The sequence below is a fragment of the Ruditapes philippinarum genome, unplaced genomic scaffold (assembly GCF_026571515.1).
Source record: "Ruditapes philippinarum isolate M1 unplaced genomic scaffold, ASM2657151v2 ctg5278_1_1_1_1, whole genome shotgun sequence".
Taxonomy (NCBI): Eukaryota; Metazoa; Mollusca; class Bivalvia; order Venerida; family Veneridae; genus Ruditapes; species Ruditapes philippinarum.
Window position 1 is genome coordinate 64,630 of NW_026856007.1, and position 17,808 is coordinate 82,437.

General features: G+C 33.9%; 1 protein-coding gene across 1 annotated transcript; it reads right to left on the reverse strand.

Annotated features, from left to right (window-relative positions):
• Positions 1-15,661: 15,661 nt before the first annotated feature.
• On the reverse strand, positions 15,662-16,590 carry LOC132745101 (interferon-inducible GTPase 1-like). Its single transcript, XM_060733926.1, has 2 exons — positions 16,494-16,590; positions 15,662-16,274 (listed from the first exon to the last, which is right to left on the reverse strand). Exons 1-2 carry the CDS (start codon positions 16,541-16,543, stop codon positions 15,713-15,715), a joined length of 612 nt encoding a protein of 203 aa, XP_060589909.1. The 5' UTR covers positions 16,544-16,590; the 3' UTR covers positions 15,662-15,712.
• Between the last annotated feature and the right edge of the window lie 1,218 nt (positions 16,591-17,808).

Genomic DNA, 17,808 nt, shown 5'->3' on the forward strand with positions numbered 1-17,808 from the left:
GGGAAGATGAGCGACTTCGAGGGAAGGGTTGAAATCACCCCTTTGACGCACATACAATAACATAAATTTACTATGATAGCTGTTTTACAGTATAGTTCCAGGAAATGTTTGATAAGACACTCACAAGTGCATGCACAATAAGTCGAAGAAAACATTATACCAACAGAAGCGGTCCACGTTTGCAAAATCTAGTTCTTAAGCTATGTCTGGTTTATGCAGGAATACTTCTAATGTTCATACACAAATATTTCAGCAGTAAAATAAAGTGTTAAGCGAAATTTTGATATAACATACAAACTGAATAGTTCCCAATATCCGATTTACTAAGCTGATACGGCAAAACGTCAGTCCAAATGTTTAAAAGAAATTAACAAGTTGTTTCTGTTTTGCGTTAAATGTAATCATTCAAGTTTCATAAAGACATTCTTTTACATGATCAAGAAAGAACTACACAATGGTGTGCTCGTTTCAATTGTATTACGGCAAAATGAAAATGTCGCTGACATTAACTGTGATTGTATTAACTGTGGCTGTTAAATTCAAAACCCCGCCATGTTTATTATTTTTTGGATGATTTCTGCTTTAACCGGCGAAAGCAACTATCGGACTGACAGTATCGTCCGTGAACAGGTACGCATAATTAAACATGTTTCAAGTTTGCGGTTCGGGCGTTGTTTAGGATGCTATTTTCTTTGTTTTGTTTTCAGCGGTAGGTTGTCGAACATTGTATCGATATACGAGTATATAACATCTTGTTACCTTTCGGTTTACATAAATGTCTCCTTATCTGTTCATTTAGAAATTCTTATCTTTTCAATGATTTGTTGAAATATTTATCCCCTTTTTAAACTATTTTGCATTATAATAAATGTGTGATCCCCTTGCGTATGGTTGGATCAGCTTTAATTTTCTATTTGAATTGATTTTATTTGTCAACAAGACATATTATTTTTAAGGAAGGATACAGCGTTATTGTATATCATCGGTGAAATAGAAAAAATGTTATTGACAGTATATTTTACGGTGACGTCATGACATGTCCTTCGTATAAATGATTGGCAGTACACGTTTTAAATAAATCGCATGCGTTAAGACAGGTATCTTTTGATAATTTCTTAAAGCAGTTAGTACTAAAAATGATATTCAAGACCTTGATGATACTTTAGGCTTAAACAGTAAAAGTCAAAAATGTTGCCAGTAGATTTTTTGTGCGTAAAAATGGCAGTAGTTAAAATTAGGCATAATGGTTTGACAGTATATATATATATATATATATATATATATATATATATATATATATATATATATATATATATATATATATATATATATATATATATATATATATATATATATATATATATATATATATATATATATATACATTTAAGTTTGATATTGTTAAATGAGAACAACTGTTGCTAGAAATTACCAAAACAAATTCATCCAAACTTTACTTGATTGATATGTAACTTTGTTTGTTTGGATTTTACGGCACGTCAACATATAACTGGCCATAATGTGCCGAATGCTATAATAGGCTTAAAATGATATGTAAAGCTTTGTAAATGACAATAAAAATGAGTCATTTAGATCCTAGAATACAAGTGTATCTCTTTCAAAAAATAAATGGGAATCGTATTAAAATGTTCTTTGAGTGAATTTACACAATCAAATCTATTACGGGCCTGTGAAAAATCATTACATTCAAAAAGAAAATGTTTGACAGTAAAATTTTCATTAAAATCTACACAGTGAGGAGATAAGAGCGGGTAATTTTAGTGTGTCCAGTTCGGCATCGAAGAAGAACTGTTTGATCATGGCGGTTTGACAGAGATGAAGATGGTGACACATAAAGAGATGGGTTTATATCATGACTTGGAATCCAATATAATTTAACAGATTTTGTTTTAAGTATATCATGAAATCGTATGAGAAGTTTCCTTATCATGATATTGTCAGACTTTTTTTTATTTTTAATGGATATTAAAACAGAAAGCAAGTCAGAAAATATCACAAATTTATTATGGGTATGCTGCACTATTGACAATGCTAAAACTACAGCTTTTGCTTCAGCAGTAAAAATTGACGCATTATCTGGTAACCTCATACTAGATGTAAAATTATTTCCAAACACAGCTGCACCTACTTTGCAACCTTCTTTTGAATCGTCTGTATAAATATGTATAAAATCTTCACGTTCTTCCTTAATTGCTAGAAACTTCCTTTTGAAATGTTCAGGTGAATTTGCTGACTTTTTTTATATTTGAAAGGTTGATATTTATTATCGGGGAATTATAAGTCCAAGGTGGAACATCCACGTCGTCATTTTGTAGGATACTGTCTGGATTAATTTTGAGTTTATCTAAATCATATTTTAAACGAAAGCCTAATGGTTTAATTTCCTTTGGTTTGTTAACAAATTTTTCAGTATATTTGGTTTGAAAATAATATTTTTAGGTGGATGTTTGCTTTTAGATGAAATTCTAGTTGGATATTGAAGTGATAGCTTTTTTTGACGAAGAAGAAGCGACGGTTCCCCAACTTTCCCATATAGACTTTCTACAGGTAAGGTGCGAAAAGCACCTAAAGCCAAACGTAAACCCTGGTGATGTATGGTATCTAGCATTTGAAGATATGATTAATTCTCTTATGCTACTACATGAAATGTATTTCTAATGAAACTCGACCGCTATTCCGATGAAACAATTATTAGCTGAGATACATCAATTGAATACAATAGTGATTGTCATGTTAATGTTTTTTTATGTCTCGTGCTACTTAATAGCTATAACATGCAGTTGGCTATCATCAGGATACTACTCAATACTTGCTAAGGATCACTTTTTCTACAGTGTGTTACTTTTGTGTTTTTGTAATAAATGTGAAACTTGATTAAAAGGAATTAAATATAATTAGTGAGGAATAGATTTTTATGAAAATAATGACAATGGAAGTGTTCCTTGACGTGTGCCTGTTGTGGAAAGTGTGTGCCGGATGAAAATCAATATTTTGGAGACCACATAGTGGAATAAAAAAATCGTGCAGATCAGAAAATGGTTGGTGTAGGGTGTTTAATATCAAGTACGGTGTCCGCTTGCATTAATAACGGATCTAAATCCGGGTACCCCGCTGGCCAATCCATGCGGACTACAGTTGCCTCCTCAAGATATCGGTTTGTGATGTGGGCACGGGCGTTGCCATCTATAAGAATGAAATCAGGGCCGACTGCACCAGCGTGCGTGCGTACATGGCCGTCTTAGATTTCATTGACGTACCTTACTGCCGTCAGTGTACTGTTTTCAATGATGTGTATGACCGTTTTTCCCCGAGCGCTTATTCCCGTTCACACCATGACTTAACCCCCGCCAAAACAGTCGTGTTCTGCAACGCATGCTGGAGCTAAGCGTTCATTTAGGCTTCTCCAAACCATAGCCCGTCTGTCCGTGACGTCCACACAAAAACCTTGATCCATCAGTGAAGAGGACCGTGGTCCTATCATTAACTGTCCATGTGACATGAGTCAACGTGCCGCTGCTTGTACACGTTTAAGTGAATGCACATGGCCATAAAACACCAAATTTTGATAGGTATGCTTTTCCACGTGCTTATCGTGCAAGGTGTACATGACAAATCGATAATTTAAGTACACGATAATGAGGTCCTTGTACCGGTGTATTGTTAGCGGAAATATTATTTTAATATGATAATAATAGGACTGAAATATGCAATGTCAAAAAGAAGATCGTTAGCAAATTTTAAGTCGTATATGTGGTCACTGATAGCCCTTGTTACCTGACATCAATTGTATAGATCACGTTACAGTAAGTTTACTAAAGCTAATCTTAACCGATTCAACACTAGACTTGAAATTCACAATTAACACAAGGTCAATAAGTGTGTGGCCAATACGTAGAAGGGGCGTCCGTGGCCGAGTGATAAAGGTCGTTGACTTCAAACCACTTGCCCCTCACCGCTGTGTGTTCGAATCCTGACAGGAACTTTGGGGTTTTTCATGTAAGGAAGCTATCCAGCTAGCTTACAGAACGTCGGTGGTTCTACTCAGGTGCCCGTTCGTGCCTGAAATAGTGCACTGAAGGGCACCTGAGGTCTTCCTCCACCTGTAAAGCTGGAACGTCGCCGAATGACCTATACTGTGTCGATGTGACGTAAAACCCAAAACAAACAAACAAACAAACAAACAATACGTAGAATTTTAGCCTTACCATTCGTCTTATTATATACGCTATTGCGTTGATTTATATGTGTAACATTTACCATCTTCATCGGATTTCGCTAAATATTTTAGCTTGACAAATCGAGAAGAATAAGAAGAGCTATCCTAGTCACCCGAGCGTCGGCGTCGGTGTCGACTTAACCACTTATGTAATGTTTGTTTACCACCTCAAATTTTCTCAAAGTCAACACATGGCTTGAAACTTTGTACACTTGTTCACCATCATGCCTTAAACATGTAGGCAGGAAGAGGTTATAAAAATAATGCCCTTTTATCGACTTAGAATTTACAATAATGTTTGTGAACCACCTTAGATAGTTTCATATTCCATTGACATTTGACTTTGAAACAAGTTGAAATTTGATACACTTATTTGAGAGCATAATAGAATTCTCTCAAAGGCCTATAACATGTATAACTGTAACATGGATTTGAAAACAATGACCCTTTTGTGTCCTACCGACAGATCTTGTTATATATATTGTCCATAAGTTAATTATTAATGTAATTGAAAAATTATTTCAAAATAACTGTAGGATTGTATGGCGCATGTACGTAAATACCATAGCATAATATTTTGTTCGGGAACCTTTTATTCTAGTTCTATACAATATTCATATGTGTTAAATGATACGTGCATAAATTTCAAATAAATGAATTGCAATCATAACAAAAACAATAATTGTATTGACTTCAAAAATATAGACTGGTTTGATTTTGGGAAAATGTTCATCCTAACGGCATTTTTATTTGTTTGGGTCGTCCGACCAAACAAATAATGGTAGCGAAATTTCAGAGCCTAATGCTGTTAATTGCAAATGCCTAAAGTAGTCCACTTTTTTGAAGCGGTTACTTCCCTTTATATGTACATTAACTCCAAAACATTCAGGGGAGATCAATGCGTAAAGATTGTCAAATGACAGGCGCATTAATTTTCAAGCAGAGTAGTTCCTGAATGGTCGAGGATTTCTAATATTGTTTCATTCTTTATAAATAAACATGCTTACAGTAAGCTCCATGATTATTTTCCCCAGCCGAAAAGGCGGCGGGGGATATAGTAATAGTCTCCGTCCGTCCGTCCGTCCGTCCGACCTTCCGCACTCACAGGAGAGTAATTATGTGGCTAGAGGGACAATAGGTAACTGTTCTTTCTCTTTGATGTCATTCATTCCGTAATGCTTTTATGTGGCTATTTTCTTTTGTGTGGCTAAAAAGAACAATAGAGAGAACAATAGAGTAGCCACATAATTACTGTCCTGTGAGAACGTCCGTCCTTCCGTCCGACATTTTTGTCCGGAGCATATCTCTAAAAGTATTTGAGTTATCAACTTGAAACTTCATAGGTGGATAGACCTCATTGAGGAGGAGTGCAGTGCACAAGAATGATAACTCTACCCTGCATAATTTTTGAGTTATTGCCCTTTGTTATTTTTCAAAATTGATTTTTGTCCAGAGCATAACTCAAAAAGCCTATGAGATATCAACATGAAACTTCATAGGTGCATAGATCTCACTCAGGAGGTGTGCAGTGCACAAGAATAATAACTCTACCTTTCAGAATGATAACTCTTCCCTATACAATTTTTGAGTTATTGCCCTTTGTTCTTTTTCATGCTATTTTGTCCTGAGCTTATCTCAAAAAGTATTTGAGGTATCAACTTGAAACTTCATAGCTGGATGGATCTCATTGAGGAGGAGTGCAGTGCACAAGAATGATAACTCTACCCTGCATATTTTTTTAGTTATTGCCCTTTGTTATTTTTCAAAATTAATTTTTGTCCAGAGCATAACTAAAAAGCCTTTGAGATATCAACATGAAACTTCATAGGTGCATAGATCTCACTCAGGAGGTGTGCAGTGCACAAGAATGATAACTCTACCTTTCATAATTTTTGAGTTATTGCCCTTTGTTATTTTTCATACTTAATTTTTCACCCGAGTGGAGCATAACTCAAAAGTGTTTGAGATGTCAACATGAAATGTCATAGGTGGATAGATATTATTGAGGAGGAATGCTGTGCACAAGAATGATAACTCTTCCCTATACAATTTTTGAGTTATTTCTCTTTGTTCTTTTTCATAATATTTTGCCCGGAGCTTATCTCAAAAAGTATTTGAGGTATCAACTTGAAACTTCATAGCTGGATGGATCTCATTGAGGAGGAGTGCAGTGCACAAGAATGATAACTCTTCCCTGCATAATTGTTTAGTTATTGCCCTTTGTTATTTTTCAAAATTAATTTTTGTCCAGAGCATAACTCAAAAGGCCTTTGAGATATCATTATGAAACTTCATAGGTGCATAGATCTAACTCAGGAGGTGTGCACTGCACAAGAATGATAACTCTACCTTTTATAATTTTTGAGTTATTGCCCTTTGTTATTTTTCATACTTAATTTTTCAATTCAATTTTTTTCTTAAACTATTTGAGGTATCAACTTGAAACTTCATAGGTGGATAGATTTTACTGAGGAGGGATGCAGCACACAAGAATGATAACCTACCCTGCATTATTTTTCAAATATTGCCCTTTGTTATTTTCAGCCATCATAATTCACATAGGTTTGAAATCTGTAATCACTATAGCCATCAGTTTTCAAAAGACCTCTTAAAATGGAGTTATTCTGCTCTACTACATATACATTCTTCCAATGAGCAAACACATTCGGCGGGGGGATGGCCATGTTGACATGGCTCTTGTTTACATCTGTGTTAAACAACAAGTTTAGCGTCGAAATAATAAGAGTTACAAAACCCTAATTTAGAATAATATGGTTTTCGTCAGGTCGTTAACATATAACTTCACAGTGGCCGAGGGGTTTGTACGCTCGCTTATGAATCGAGAGGTCTGGAGTTCAAATCCCAGTTGAGGCAACTCATTTTTTTAAAGTCAAATAAACATTGAATTGACTATCAGTGTTGCAATTAGTCTTATAGCCAATTTACTACAGTAAAAACACTGGAAAGCATTGGTGGCACTATACAAAAACAAATTGGTTTTATAATCTCACAACCTTCACCTTTCTGACATTCTGAAACCCAAACAAATTCAGCGCCTTCTGTGCTTTGATTTAGTACAAGCAGGTAGTTGGGCTTACTTACCTATATTGAGTACGCTGAATTCATTTTTTGCTCTACCAAGGCTGTATTTTTAGTCCTTGACCTTTAAAAATTCAATTCAAAATGGCCCCAATTGAAGTTTTAGCTCACCAGAGCCGAAGGCTCAGGGTGAGTTATTAGTATCAAAGGGGGATGCTCCGGCGTCCGTCGTCCGTCGTCATGCGTCAACAATCGTCTTCTTCTCTAAAACTACTAAGCAGATTTACTTCAAATTTGGTCTGTAGCATCCTTGTAACAGTCACACTTGAGTTTGCTCATGTCATTCCAATTGGCACCTTTTAGGGGTCAGCAGAGCTAAAAAAAGAAAAAACCTTTATACATCTTCTTCTACAGAACTAATGGATGGATGATCACCAAACTTTGTCTGTAGCATTCTTGGGTAGTCTTATATCCAGTTTGCTCATATTGATGTGATTGGCCCCATTTATGGGTCTCTAGGGCTTAAAATAGAAAAACCTTAAACATATTCTTCTACAGAACTACTGGATGGATGATCACCAAACTTTGTCTGTAGCATTCTTGGTTAGTCTTTTATCAAGTTTGCTCATATGAATTTGATTGGCCCCTTTTAGGGGCCGCTATCATAGCTAAAAATAGAAAAACCTTTAAATGTCTATTTCTACAGAACTAATTGATGGATGATCACCAAACTTTGTCTGTAGCATTCTTAGGTAGTTGTTTATCAAGTTTGCTAATATTATATTGATTGGCCCCTTTTAGGGGCCTCTAGGGCTAAAAATAGAAAAACCTTTAAACATCTTCTCCTTCAGAACTAATTGATGGATGATTTCCAAACTTTGTCTGTAGCAATCTTGGGTAGTGTTTTATCAAGTTTGCTCATATTAATTTGATTGGCCCCTTTTAGGGGTCTCTAGGGCTAAAAATAGAAAAAATCTTTAAACATCTTCTCCTACCGAACTAATTAATGGATGATCACCAAACTTTGTCTGTAGCATTCTTGGGTAGTGTTTTATCAAGTTTGCTGATATTAATTCGATTGGTCCCTTTTAGGGGCCACTAAAGCTAAAAATAGAAATACCGCTTAATGTCTATTTCTACAGAACTAATTGATGGATGATCACCAAACTTTGTCTGTAGCATTCTTGGGTAGTCTTTTATCAAGTTTGCTCATATTAATTTGATTAGCACCTTTTAGTGGTCTCTATAGCTAAAAATAGAAAAACATTTAGATATCTTCTTATAAAGAACTAATTGATGGATGATCACCAAACTTTGTCTGTAGCATTCTTGGGTAGTCTTTCATCAAGTTTGCTCATATGAATTTGATTGGCCCCTTTTAGGGGCCGCTTAAGCTAAAAAATAGAAATACGTTTTAATGTCTATTTCTACAGAACTAATGGATGGATGATCACCAAACTTTGTCTGTAGCATTTGTTGGGTAGTCTTTAATCAAGTTTGCTCATATTATTTTGATTGGCCCCTTTTAGGGGCCTCTAAAATTAAAAATAGATAAACGTTTAAACGTCTATTGCTTTAGAACTAATTGATGGATGATCACCAAACTTTGTCTGTAGCATTCTTGGGTAGTGTTTTATCAAGTTTGCTCATATTTATTTGATTAGCCCCTTTTAGGGGCAGCTTAAGCTAAAAATAGAAAAACCTTTAAACATCTTCTACTACAGAACAAATTAATGGATGATCATCAAACTTTGTCTGTAGCATTTTTGGGTAATCTTTTATCAAGTTTGCTCACATTAATTTAATTGGCCCTTTTAGGGGCCGCTAAAGCTAAAAACAGAAAAACCTTTAAACATCTTCTACTTCAGAACTAATTGATGGATGATCACCAAACTTTGTCTGTAGCATTCTTTGGTAGTCTTTTATCAAGTTTGCTCATATTAATTTTATTAGCCCCTTTTAGGGGCAGCTAAAGCTAAAAATAGAAAAAAACCTTTGAACATCATTTCCTACTTAAATAATTGATGGATGATCACCAAACTTTGTCTGTAGCATTCTTATGTAGTCTTTTATCAAGTTTGCTCATATTAATTTGATTGGCCCCTATTAGGAGCAACTATAGCTGAAATGCCCCGGGCCATGGCATTTCTTCAAATTATAGTTTAATAATGAAAGGAAAATAACTCATGTTGGAATGTTTCTATATATGTGTACATGCATACAAAAAAAAGGTAAAGGTAAAGGTCTTGTTTATTATAGTGTCACCCCTACTGAAAGGGCCAGCCATTTCTGACTTATGAGACACCTTTTGCTTGCATACCATGTACCTCCCAACTTCTACCACTATGCCAGGCGCCAGGCGGATAGAAATCGGTAACCATTCATTTTAACTACCTCGCGGCTCACGAAGCGGCCATTTCGGAACGAGAAACATTCATCCTTGAATTAACGCTCACAACATACATGTGAACTCTCCCAATTTGAGCGGGAGACAACCTCTTTCTCCTGTCAAATTTTTAACTATTTTTCTTAGAATTAGGGGTGTTTTGAAAAAATAAAGAAATCTCCCTCTTTTTCATTTCAAAATTTCCTTCTATGTCTATTGTCAGTTAAAAAATCTCCCTCTTTTTGAAGTAAATTCCCCCTCTTGAATTGACATGTATGTACATGTTATGCATAAAAAAAGATTGAATGTCTTAATGTCATGACCTGTTTGCTTTTCAGAGATTTTAAGGTAATTCACTTGCTTTTGTGGGCATTTCATCATTGCAGGTTCATTTGTAGGTCACTATAGAGAATTTTCCCAAGGAAATGAAATAAGGCCTAAAGAATTATTACATTTGATTCTGGTACCTTACTAACTTGGAGAAAGCACATTTCAATAAATATTGTGACACACTGTTGAACCTGATGTTTCATGTGCATGGGATATTGTCACTGTGTAACAGATAGGTGATTGTTTTTCACTGAGACTCATTTACAGTATCTGTTGTATTATATGAGAATATAATAATAATGTATAGAATAGCCTGATCGATAGATATTAGCCTGAACTGGTCTTCTCCAGCTGCATATCCACTTTCCCTGATATCAGTTTGTTTCCCTTCTTTTTTTTAATTAGGTAATATTCAAAATAGTTTTGCAATAGAAAAACACTCAAACTAATAAGTTAAATGGTAATAAATTTAAATTTATTCATAAATGTAGATATGGCTTAAATTATTTTTCATCTTATTTTACTTTATAATCTTTTGCAACTTGCATTTTACATTAAGGAACAAAACTTAAGTTTAAGTGAACTCATGGCAACTTTAGAAGTATTTCTTGCTTGTCTTTATGTAATTTGTCATTTTTTATTTTTTGTGCTATTTTAACATCAGTTTCAATTATTTCTATTCAGAATCACATTTTTGCAAACTTGGTTATCACTTGTTGAAAGTAACTTTGTACTGTTTCATACAATGTATGTAAAGTTGTTTTCATGTTCACTGAATACATTTCATCAAAACAACCTTTTGCCTTTTTCCTCTATGTAGTTTAAGTTACAATTTTTCCCATTTCTATTAGAGAGTAAGATAATTAACCTCAAATGTTAACTTTCTGGTTGAGTTGATTAGTATACCTATGTTATCTTAAATAAATATTGACCCAAACTTAGTTCCTATCATTTTTACTATAAAGAAAAAACAATCAGTGTCGGGAAACCTTACAACTAGAGAGGCAAGTTAAAGTTGACATGGACTATTTGAAAAATCACTGAAAAACAGTTTCTGGTGAGCGATTCAGGGCCATCATGGCCCTCTTGTTTAATTTTACTTTTATTCTCCCATGGGCGAGATATATACACATTTTGTGGCATTTTAATTTAAGGCTTTGTTAATTTTAGTCTACTGAAGTGTGGACGAGAAGAATAGATGCAAAAACAATAAAATTTATTGCGGCAGCCATCTTGGATTTCAAAATGGCGGACAATGTCCTATGTTTTATACACTGTATTATAATTAAAGTAAACAAGTACAAGAAGGCATTTTACTAAGCATTTTTTTCTTTTATTAGAAGTTTCATGATACTTATTAAGACTTCCAAGCGAAGACTTTGAAAGACATCCATTAAAACTACAAACTTAATGGTGCAAAAAGGTCACAATTTATACCCTAATACAACGTAAATGAGTCATATTTGCGTTCACTTTTGTCATTTAGATGTTTTTTATACTTCTTAGAATACAATGCATGTTCTTTAAATTATTGCGATGTTTTTTAAAACTATCGTCCTTAGGGAGGATCTGCTCAAATATCTGTCCGTCTGTCTATCTGCCCGAGCGTTCTCTTGTGTCAGTTAGGGGTATTTGCGATCACAATTTGGCTTTTAGATTAATTCCGTATACCCCCGACCTATAGGATGAATCATTGATTATTGGAGGCAAAATGCTGCTTTTGGAGTAAGAAACAAACATGAAGATAACAGGCATCTTAACAAATCTCCCAGTAAGAGCTTGTCCCTGTCAGTCCGTTTTTAATCCCGTACATATCTGTCATTTTTGGATAGATTTTGAAATAAATTGCATTAATGTGTGGCACATTGATACAATGTCATAAGAAAGACCCAGGTGTGAAGCTCAACTCCTCAAGTTAGACTTGAAAGTGCTTGAATAAAGATGTGCATTTTAGTATTCTGTCATTTAGAGATGAATTTTAAAATAGTTAAGCATAAATATACGGCGTATAACGGATTGGGAAATGATATACTTTATATTATTACTTAATCTTCAAACAGGGATACCATGAAAATTGTTTGTTTATTGCTTATGTCAATGTCTATTGCACAAGAACATGTACTGGGACGTGTAATGCTTGAGAGTCAATTTAACAGTCCAAAGATCAGGGTCATGTCTATCAAGAAAAGTTCATAAGTGGGGAACCCGGTCAACAATTTTTCATGCACGACCTGATTTTTTAAAAAAAAGTCTGTCTTAGTATTTCCAAAAGTAATATAGGAATCGCCATCCAGGCTAGCATTCGAACAATATTTTTTATCATGAAATAGACTACTTTCCTGAATAATAAAGTTAAAGTTTCTTCTTGTAAGAGAAATATTCCATATGGTGTTTATCCCATAGAAGCCTCTTCATACTAGTGCCGAGCTTCGTGCATGAGGATAGTATTTCATTTGCTTATATGTAACCCGACAAGAACATGGTGGTTGAGGCTCCTGTGTTAGGACTTGTCATATTAAATTATCTGTGTGGAGTGGCCTAGAGCAGGCGGAGTTCGGGTAAGATTATTTGTCAATGAATCAAATTAATTGTATATGCTGCCGTCCTGGAACGACAATATCTTTGCGCAAATGTGTAATTTGAAACAGTCGTGTCATGCACAAGCAGCAAACAGGGTTAAACTTCTATATCATAAATCATGATATAAACGTAACAAGATGTTGTGAACGATCTATAACTTTCTCATTAATTGATGCCTTTTGAAATAATTCATAAATAATAAAAAAAAAATGCATAAATATATGGCACATTGGGACAATGAGTCACATGTAAAACCCAGCTGATGATGTAAATCAAAGACCAAAATCATACTTTCCCTTCGAACAAAATATTTCCTTAAAGTCTCTAAAAAGTCTGGTTAACGATTTTGTCATTCATGGATGAATTAAAAATCATTTTTGGATAAATATGGCGCCTCTTTATAAGACGACATGTAGCGGACAAAAGTTCCATCGTCACACTTGTATTTCAAAAGTCATGATATGAGAGTGCATTTGTGGCCATGTCCAGTCCATATATGTGTTATTCAGCGGGAGCTAAGAATAAATATGCGGTACTTTGAAACAATTTGTCTTGAGTGAGAAAAGAATTATCGCAAAAAGTAAGATTTCAGACATTAAAGGTCATATGTCATTTCATATAAATATTTTGAAGGTCATGTCCGGTCATGAATTCTGTCATTCAATGGATGGATATTGGCGTAACTAGGCATAAATTTGTGGCACATTAGGACAATTTGTAATGCTTAAATACTAGGTTGATAGCTGGATATGTCAATTTAGAACATTGATGGTTGTGTCTATATCTTTGTCATTTATTTATGGATGCTCGTAGACTGTTTATGGTTCATGTTTGCGAGACTTTTTTTCAAGGTGAAAGATAATAAAGATTAAAATGACTTTACCATTTATTTGAGTTTATTTCAATTAATAAATAGATGATCTGTTTTTAACCATGTCTAGGCATGTTTAAAGTTTGATTGATAAATACGACCCTTTATAAAGTAGCTATATCAATACAACAATAAAAAGTATCTTATAAACACATCTGCAGATGTTTCTAAATTCTAAATCTTACAATTTCCCCCTTTGATATTTGAATTTTGCGTAGGCCGGTGCTATGGTGCTTGGACGGTACTTTGCAATTTCCAGTAACGTCCATGTACAGGCTCAATCAAATCGAGCCTAAAACGTTTTCAATTTTGCCGTTTTGATCGCTGTTTTGGGATTCTGTTGTTGTTGTTTTTTTTCTATTTGAAATCGGGTCGTACAAAAGATATTGTTGCAAAGTCATGCGGGCTCAAAGACATAGTCGCTGACCTGTGAAGATGACAGGCAATTTTTAATATATTTACATACTGACCTTGACTCTTGGCATTCATAATAAAATGATCTAGTGTCCATAAAGGTTTACACAAATGCTATTCTATCAAAATAAAAATTACTTAAACATCTAATGGTAAATTAAAATGTGCAGGTTTTATGTAAGACATTTTGGATCTTAGATACCTGATATAGATTAATTGTCCAAAAAGAATGACCTGTGATAGTTTGAAGTAATGATGTAAATTAAAGTGTGGAGTATACCTACACAGTGTGTACAAATCGACATGATATGTTGCTCATATCATTATTCAATTTTTGATACTCATTCCTACAGACGGATCCATTTGTTTAAAAGCACTTTACTTATATTTATTAAAAAGGTGTCCATTTTGAAATCAAAGATGGTCGGCATAGCAGTTAATGTGTAAAGCATGTATAATTATCAGCCAATTATTCCTTAAAATAATTGAAACTTTATTTCATGTAGATTAACGGAAATACGATACGATATGTACCAGAAAAAAATAATCTTTTAAGTAGATGGTAAAGGACAATGGCGGCCATTTTGATTTGACCTTTTGAAGGTCAAGGACTTCAAGTACAGCCGTGGTAGAGCAAAAAATAGATTCAGCGTACCCGAATTATGTAAAAACGATTGACTACCTGCTTGTACTAAAAAATGCCGTTAGACTCTTAACGGAAGGTCTTTTCTGAAAATCAAACCCGTCTATAGTCAAATTACTTTATTTCTTAATTCAATTGTTTTCAACAAAAAGGGTCTACATATAATTTCTACGTATGAAGCAAATAAGATGCACATATAAATCAAATCATATATCAAATGATAAAATAAAAACTATAAATTATTTTTCTTATACTAAATCGCAAAACTAAATTATAATGTGAACGCTGTACACATAAATTATAAGAATCATTTTAGATTTGTCAAATCATATGAAATGATTTAAAATGTCTCAGTCTATTTAACTTACCATTTCTTAAAAAGCACACATTGTCTTCTATTTACATTTATAAGTATATGGATATAAAATATGCAACAATGACACGGAACACATTTCTCTATAATAACTCACTCGACCACTTTTAAAATAATTGTCAGGAAGACAATCCAAAGATATCGAGATACATTAAAGATGTATCTTACTAAATAAATACCTTATTTAAAGACCCTTTACTTTTGAATTGCATTGATTAGTTGTTTGACTCTGTGCTCGTCGTAGAAGCTTCTTGATTTTTATATAGCACCTCAAGGTTGTTTTCCAAAGCCCCTGTGCAAAATTTAAAGAGAAGTTTGTTCTCTTTAGTTAACGTAAAAATATCTTTAAAACGTTCCCATAGCGTTGTGTCTTCCCTCATGGCTGTTGGCGTTTGCATAGACATTTGCCCCGCATCGAAGACAACAGTGAACTCCTTTAGGTTGTCTTTAGTAAGTGACAATATGTCCTTATTTTCGTTCATGGTTTTCTCATCTATGCTGAATTGCTGTTGATAAAATTTTATTTCATCTCGAAATATCTGTCGTTGTATATCTTCCTCTGAGGTGCATGTAACCTTGAGAGCCACCTGAAATATTCTGCTTTGCAGAACTCTTTTCTTTTCATCAATTACTTCCAGTGTAACTGCAGATAAAGACAGTGCCAAGGAATCCTTCTTCAAACTATTGCATGATGCAAGCATTTCGTTCTGTAGTTTATCAAAATCATATTCTTTCCATTTACGATTATTAACCAGAAAAACTTTTGGAGCAACCACTCTACACTTTTCAAGTTCTTCGATTGTTCTCGATCTAATTTCTTGAAGAAATTGTTTTTCATCCTAATCAGTAACATCTTCTTCGGCATTTTGAATATCCCTATCGATGTTTGCACGTACGAAGAAAAAGGTTTTCTTCAGCTTTTGTATTTCAAGCACTAGCCATTCGTCATTTACGGTGTATCTGTCCTTAGTCATTATGATGAAAAAGTCGTATTTATCGTAGCTGACTCTTTCTAAATAACTGTCCATAGGGAAAGAAGGTGTTCCCATAGGGAAAGAAGGTGTTCCAACTCCAGGCAGGTCCCAAATAACAAATTTATCATTAAGTGGGTGTTTGTATGGTTGACATTGTGTTGTGGTTTCATTAGAACCAACTTTCGCAGCGCCTTGATCTTTAGCTCTCAGGCCTCTTATTGAATTGATGAAAGTTGACTTCCCAGATCCGGTACCCCCAATGACAGCTGCATGTAGTTCGACATCTGACCAATTTTTCAAGTCCTTACTAAGAAGACTTTTTAGACCATTTATTCCCTTATTTTGTATTTCCATTTTGTATTTATCAAAAATGTCGCCTCTTGAAGCTCTTTCCGTTGGAACATAACTGTAAAAGTTTCTTACCAACCTTGAAATAGGAATTAAAACGTTTGTAAATTTGAGATTTGCAAAAAGTTCTTATATAAAACAAGTTCACTTTTTATATTTGCGATGTCATATAACTGACTACCAATTACGCGTTACCAAACTGAAAGATAGTTTAAATTTATCATTATTCATCATTTTAATCAGCATTTCATAAAATCAAATATAAATATACAATAATTTCAAATGTTCAAAAGCACACCTGTTTATAATTCCTCTTATTCCTCCCATTTGTGGTTGTGCCTCTGCCATGATGAATCTATAATAAATATTGAGAATGATTTATTAGTCCAACCGATCTGCAATTAAAATTAAAATATTTCAAGCTATGCAAAGAATATCTACATGATCTACGCGTCTACAAAAATGGAATAAAATTATTATTTCTGATAAAACATCGCTATAAAAAAACTTGCAACGTTAAAAATCTACTTTTAAATTAGTTTCATGTCATATGGAATTGTTACATTTGGTTTCACAAAAAAGTTTATGTGTATGTGTGCAGATTGCAATAGCTTTTAATATTCGAAACAGTTTTGTAACGTAGACCACAATTCAATCAAATGAAGCAATTTTATAGACCTGAAATTATATATGAAGCGGGACATATATGTGTGTTGTTAACCATAACTAATAGACGTACATAAGGGATCATATCCAAGTTTGTGTCTATAAATATGTGATTTATTTTCATCGTATTGATTTCACGAATACAACTCGATGCAAATAATCCCGTATGTATTTGTAAAAATCTTGTATTTGCTGTTAATCGTAAACTTTTCTTTTTTTTTGACCCTTTGAAAGATATTCCATTTAATTTTGTATATTGACTGATCCGAAAAGAAAAGTTGTAAGGATACACTGTAAAAATACGGAAATTATGTTACACTGCGGTTTACTTATTTTTACAGTGAAAATACAGAAAATGAAAGAATAAGTATAAACTGCCCTAACTTTCTGAAATGAATAAACGTCTCTTGCACATTTATTTTGGTTGACAATCAGAATATTTGTGTTGGGTTCCTTTTATCATATTTAATTTTAAATCATTCTGAAATAGATTTTCTCAATTGGAGACAATTTATGATGATTGCGCAAATTTCCGGACGTTTAAACGTCGGACGAAGTTATCGAATCAATGAGTTATACATCCATAAAAATTAAACTTCATATCACAGAAATCCAACGCTCAAATGACGTGGAATGTATCAATGTCAGTTATCGAGGATTTTGAAAAGAGCCATACTCTGATATGCTATGTAAGGCACTTTGTTATACTATATAATTTTAAAGTAATTCGCGTTTTATAATCTCAGCTGCTGGGCTGTTACAATGGTTACATCAGCCAGACTGGGACAGTACTGAACGACATTAAATAGAAGTCACAATTACATTAATCGTTCTCCGCCCATATAATGCAATGTCGGACATCAACAATCAAATTGGACGAGTCTTTTGAAACAGTCACTACAAAATTTGTAAAATATCACTAAGACAGACATCTCATTTAAATATAT

What these genes read in the sequence shown, in the direction of transcription:
- LOC132745101 (XM_060733926.1), bottom strand. Translation starts at nt 16,543, where the DNA reads ATGGCAGAGGCACAACCACAAATGGGAGGAATAAGAGGAATTATAAAC. An exon ending in ATAAGAGGAATTATAAACAG is followed by an intron (nt 16,275 to 16,493) that starts GTGTGCTTTTGA and finishes TCCTATTTCAAG; the next exon opens with GTTGGTAAGAAACTTTTACA.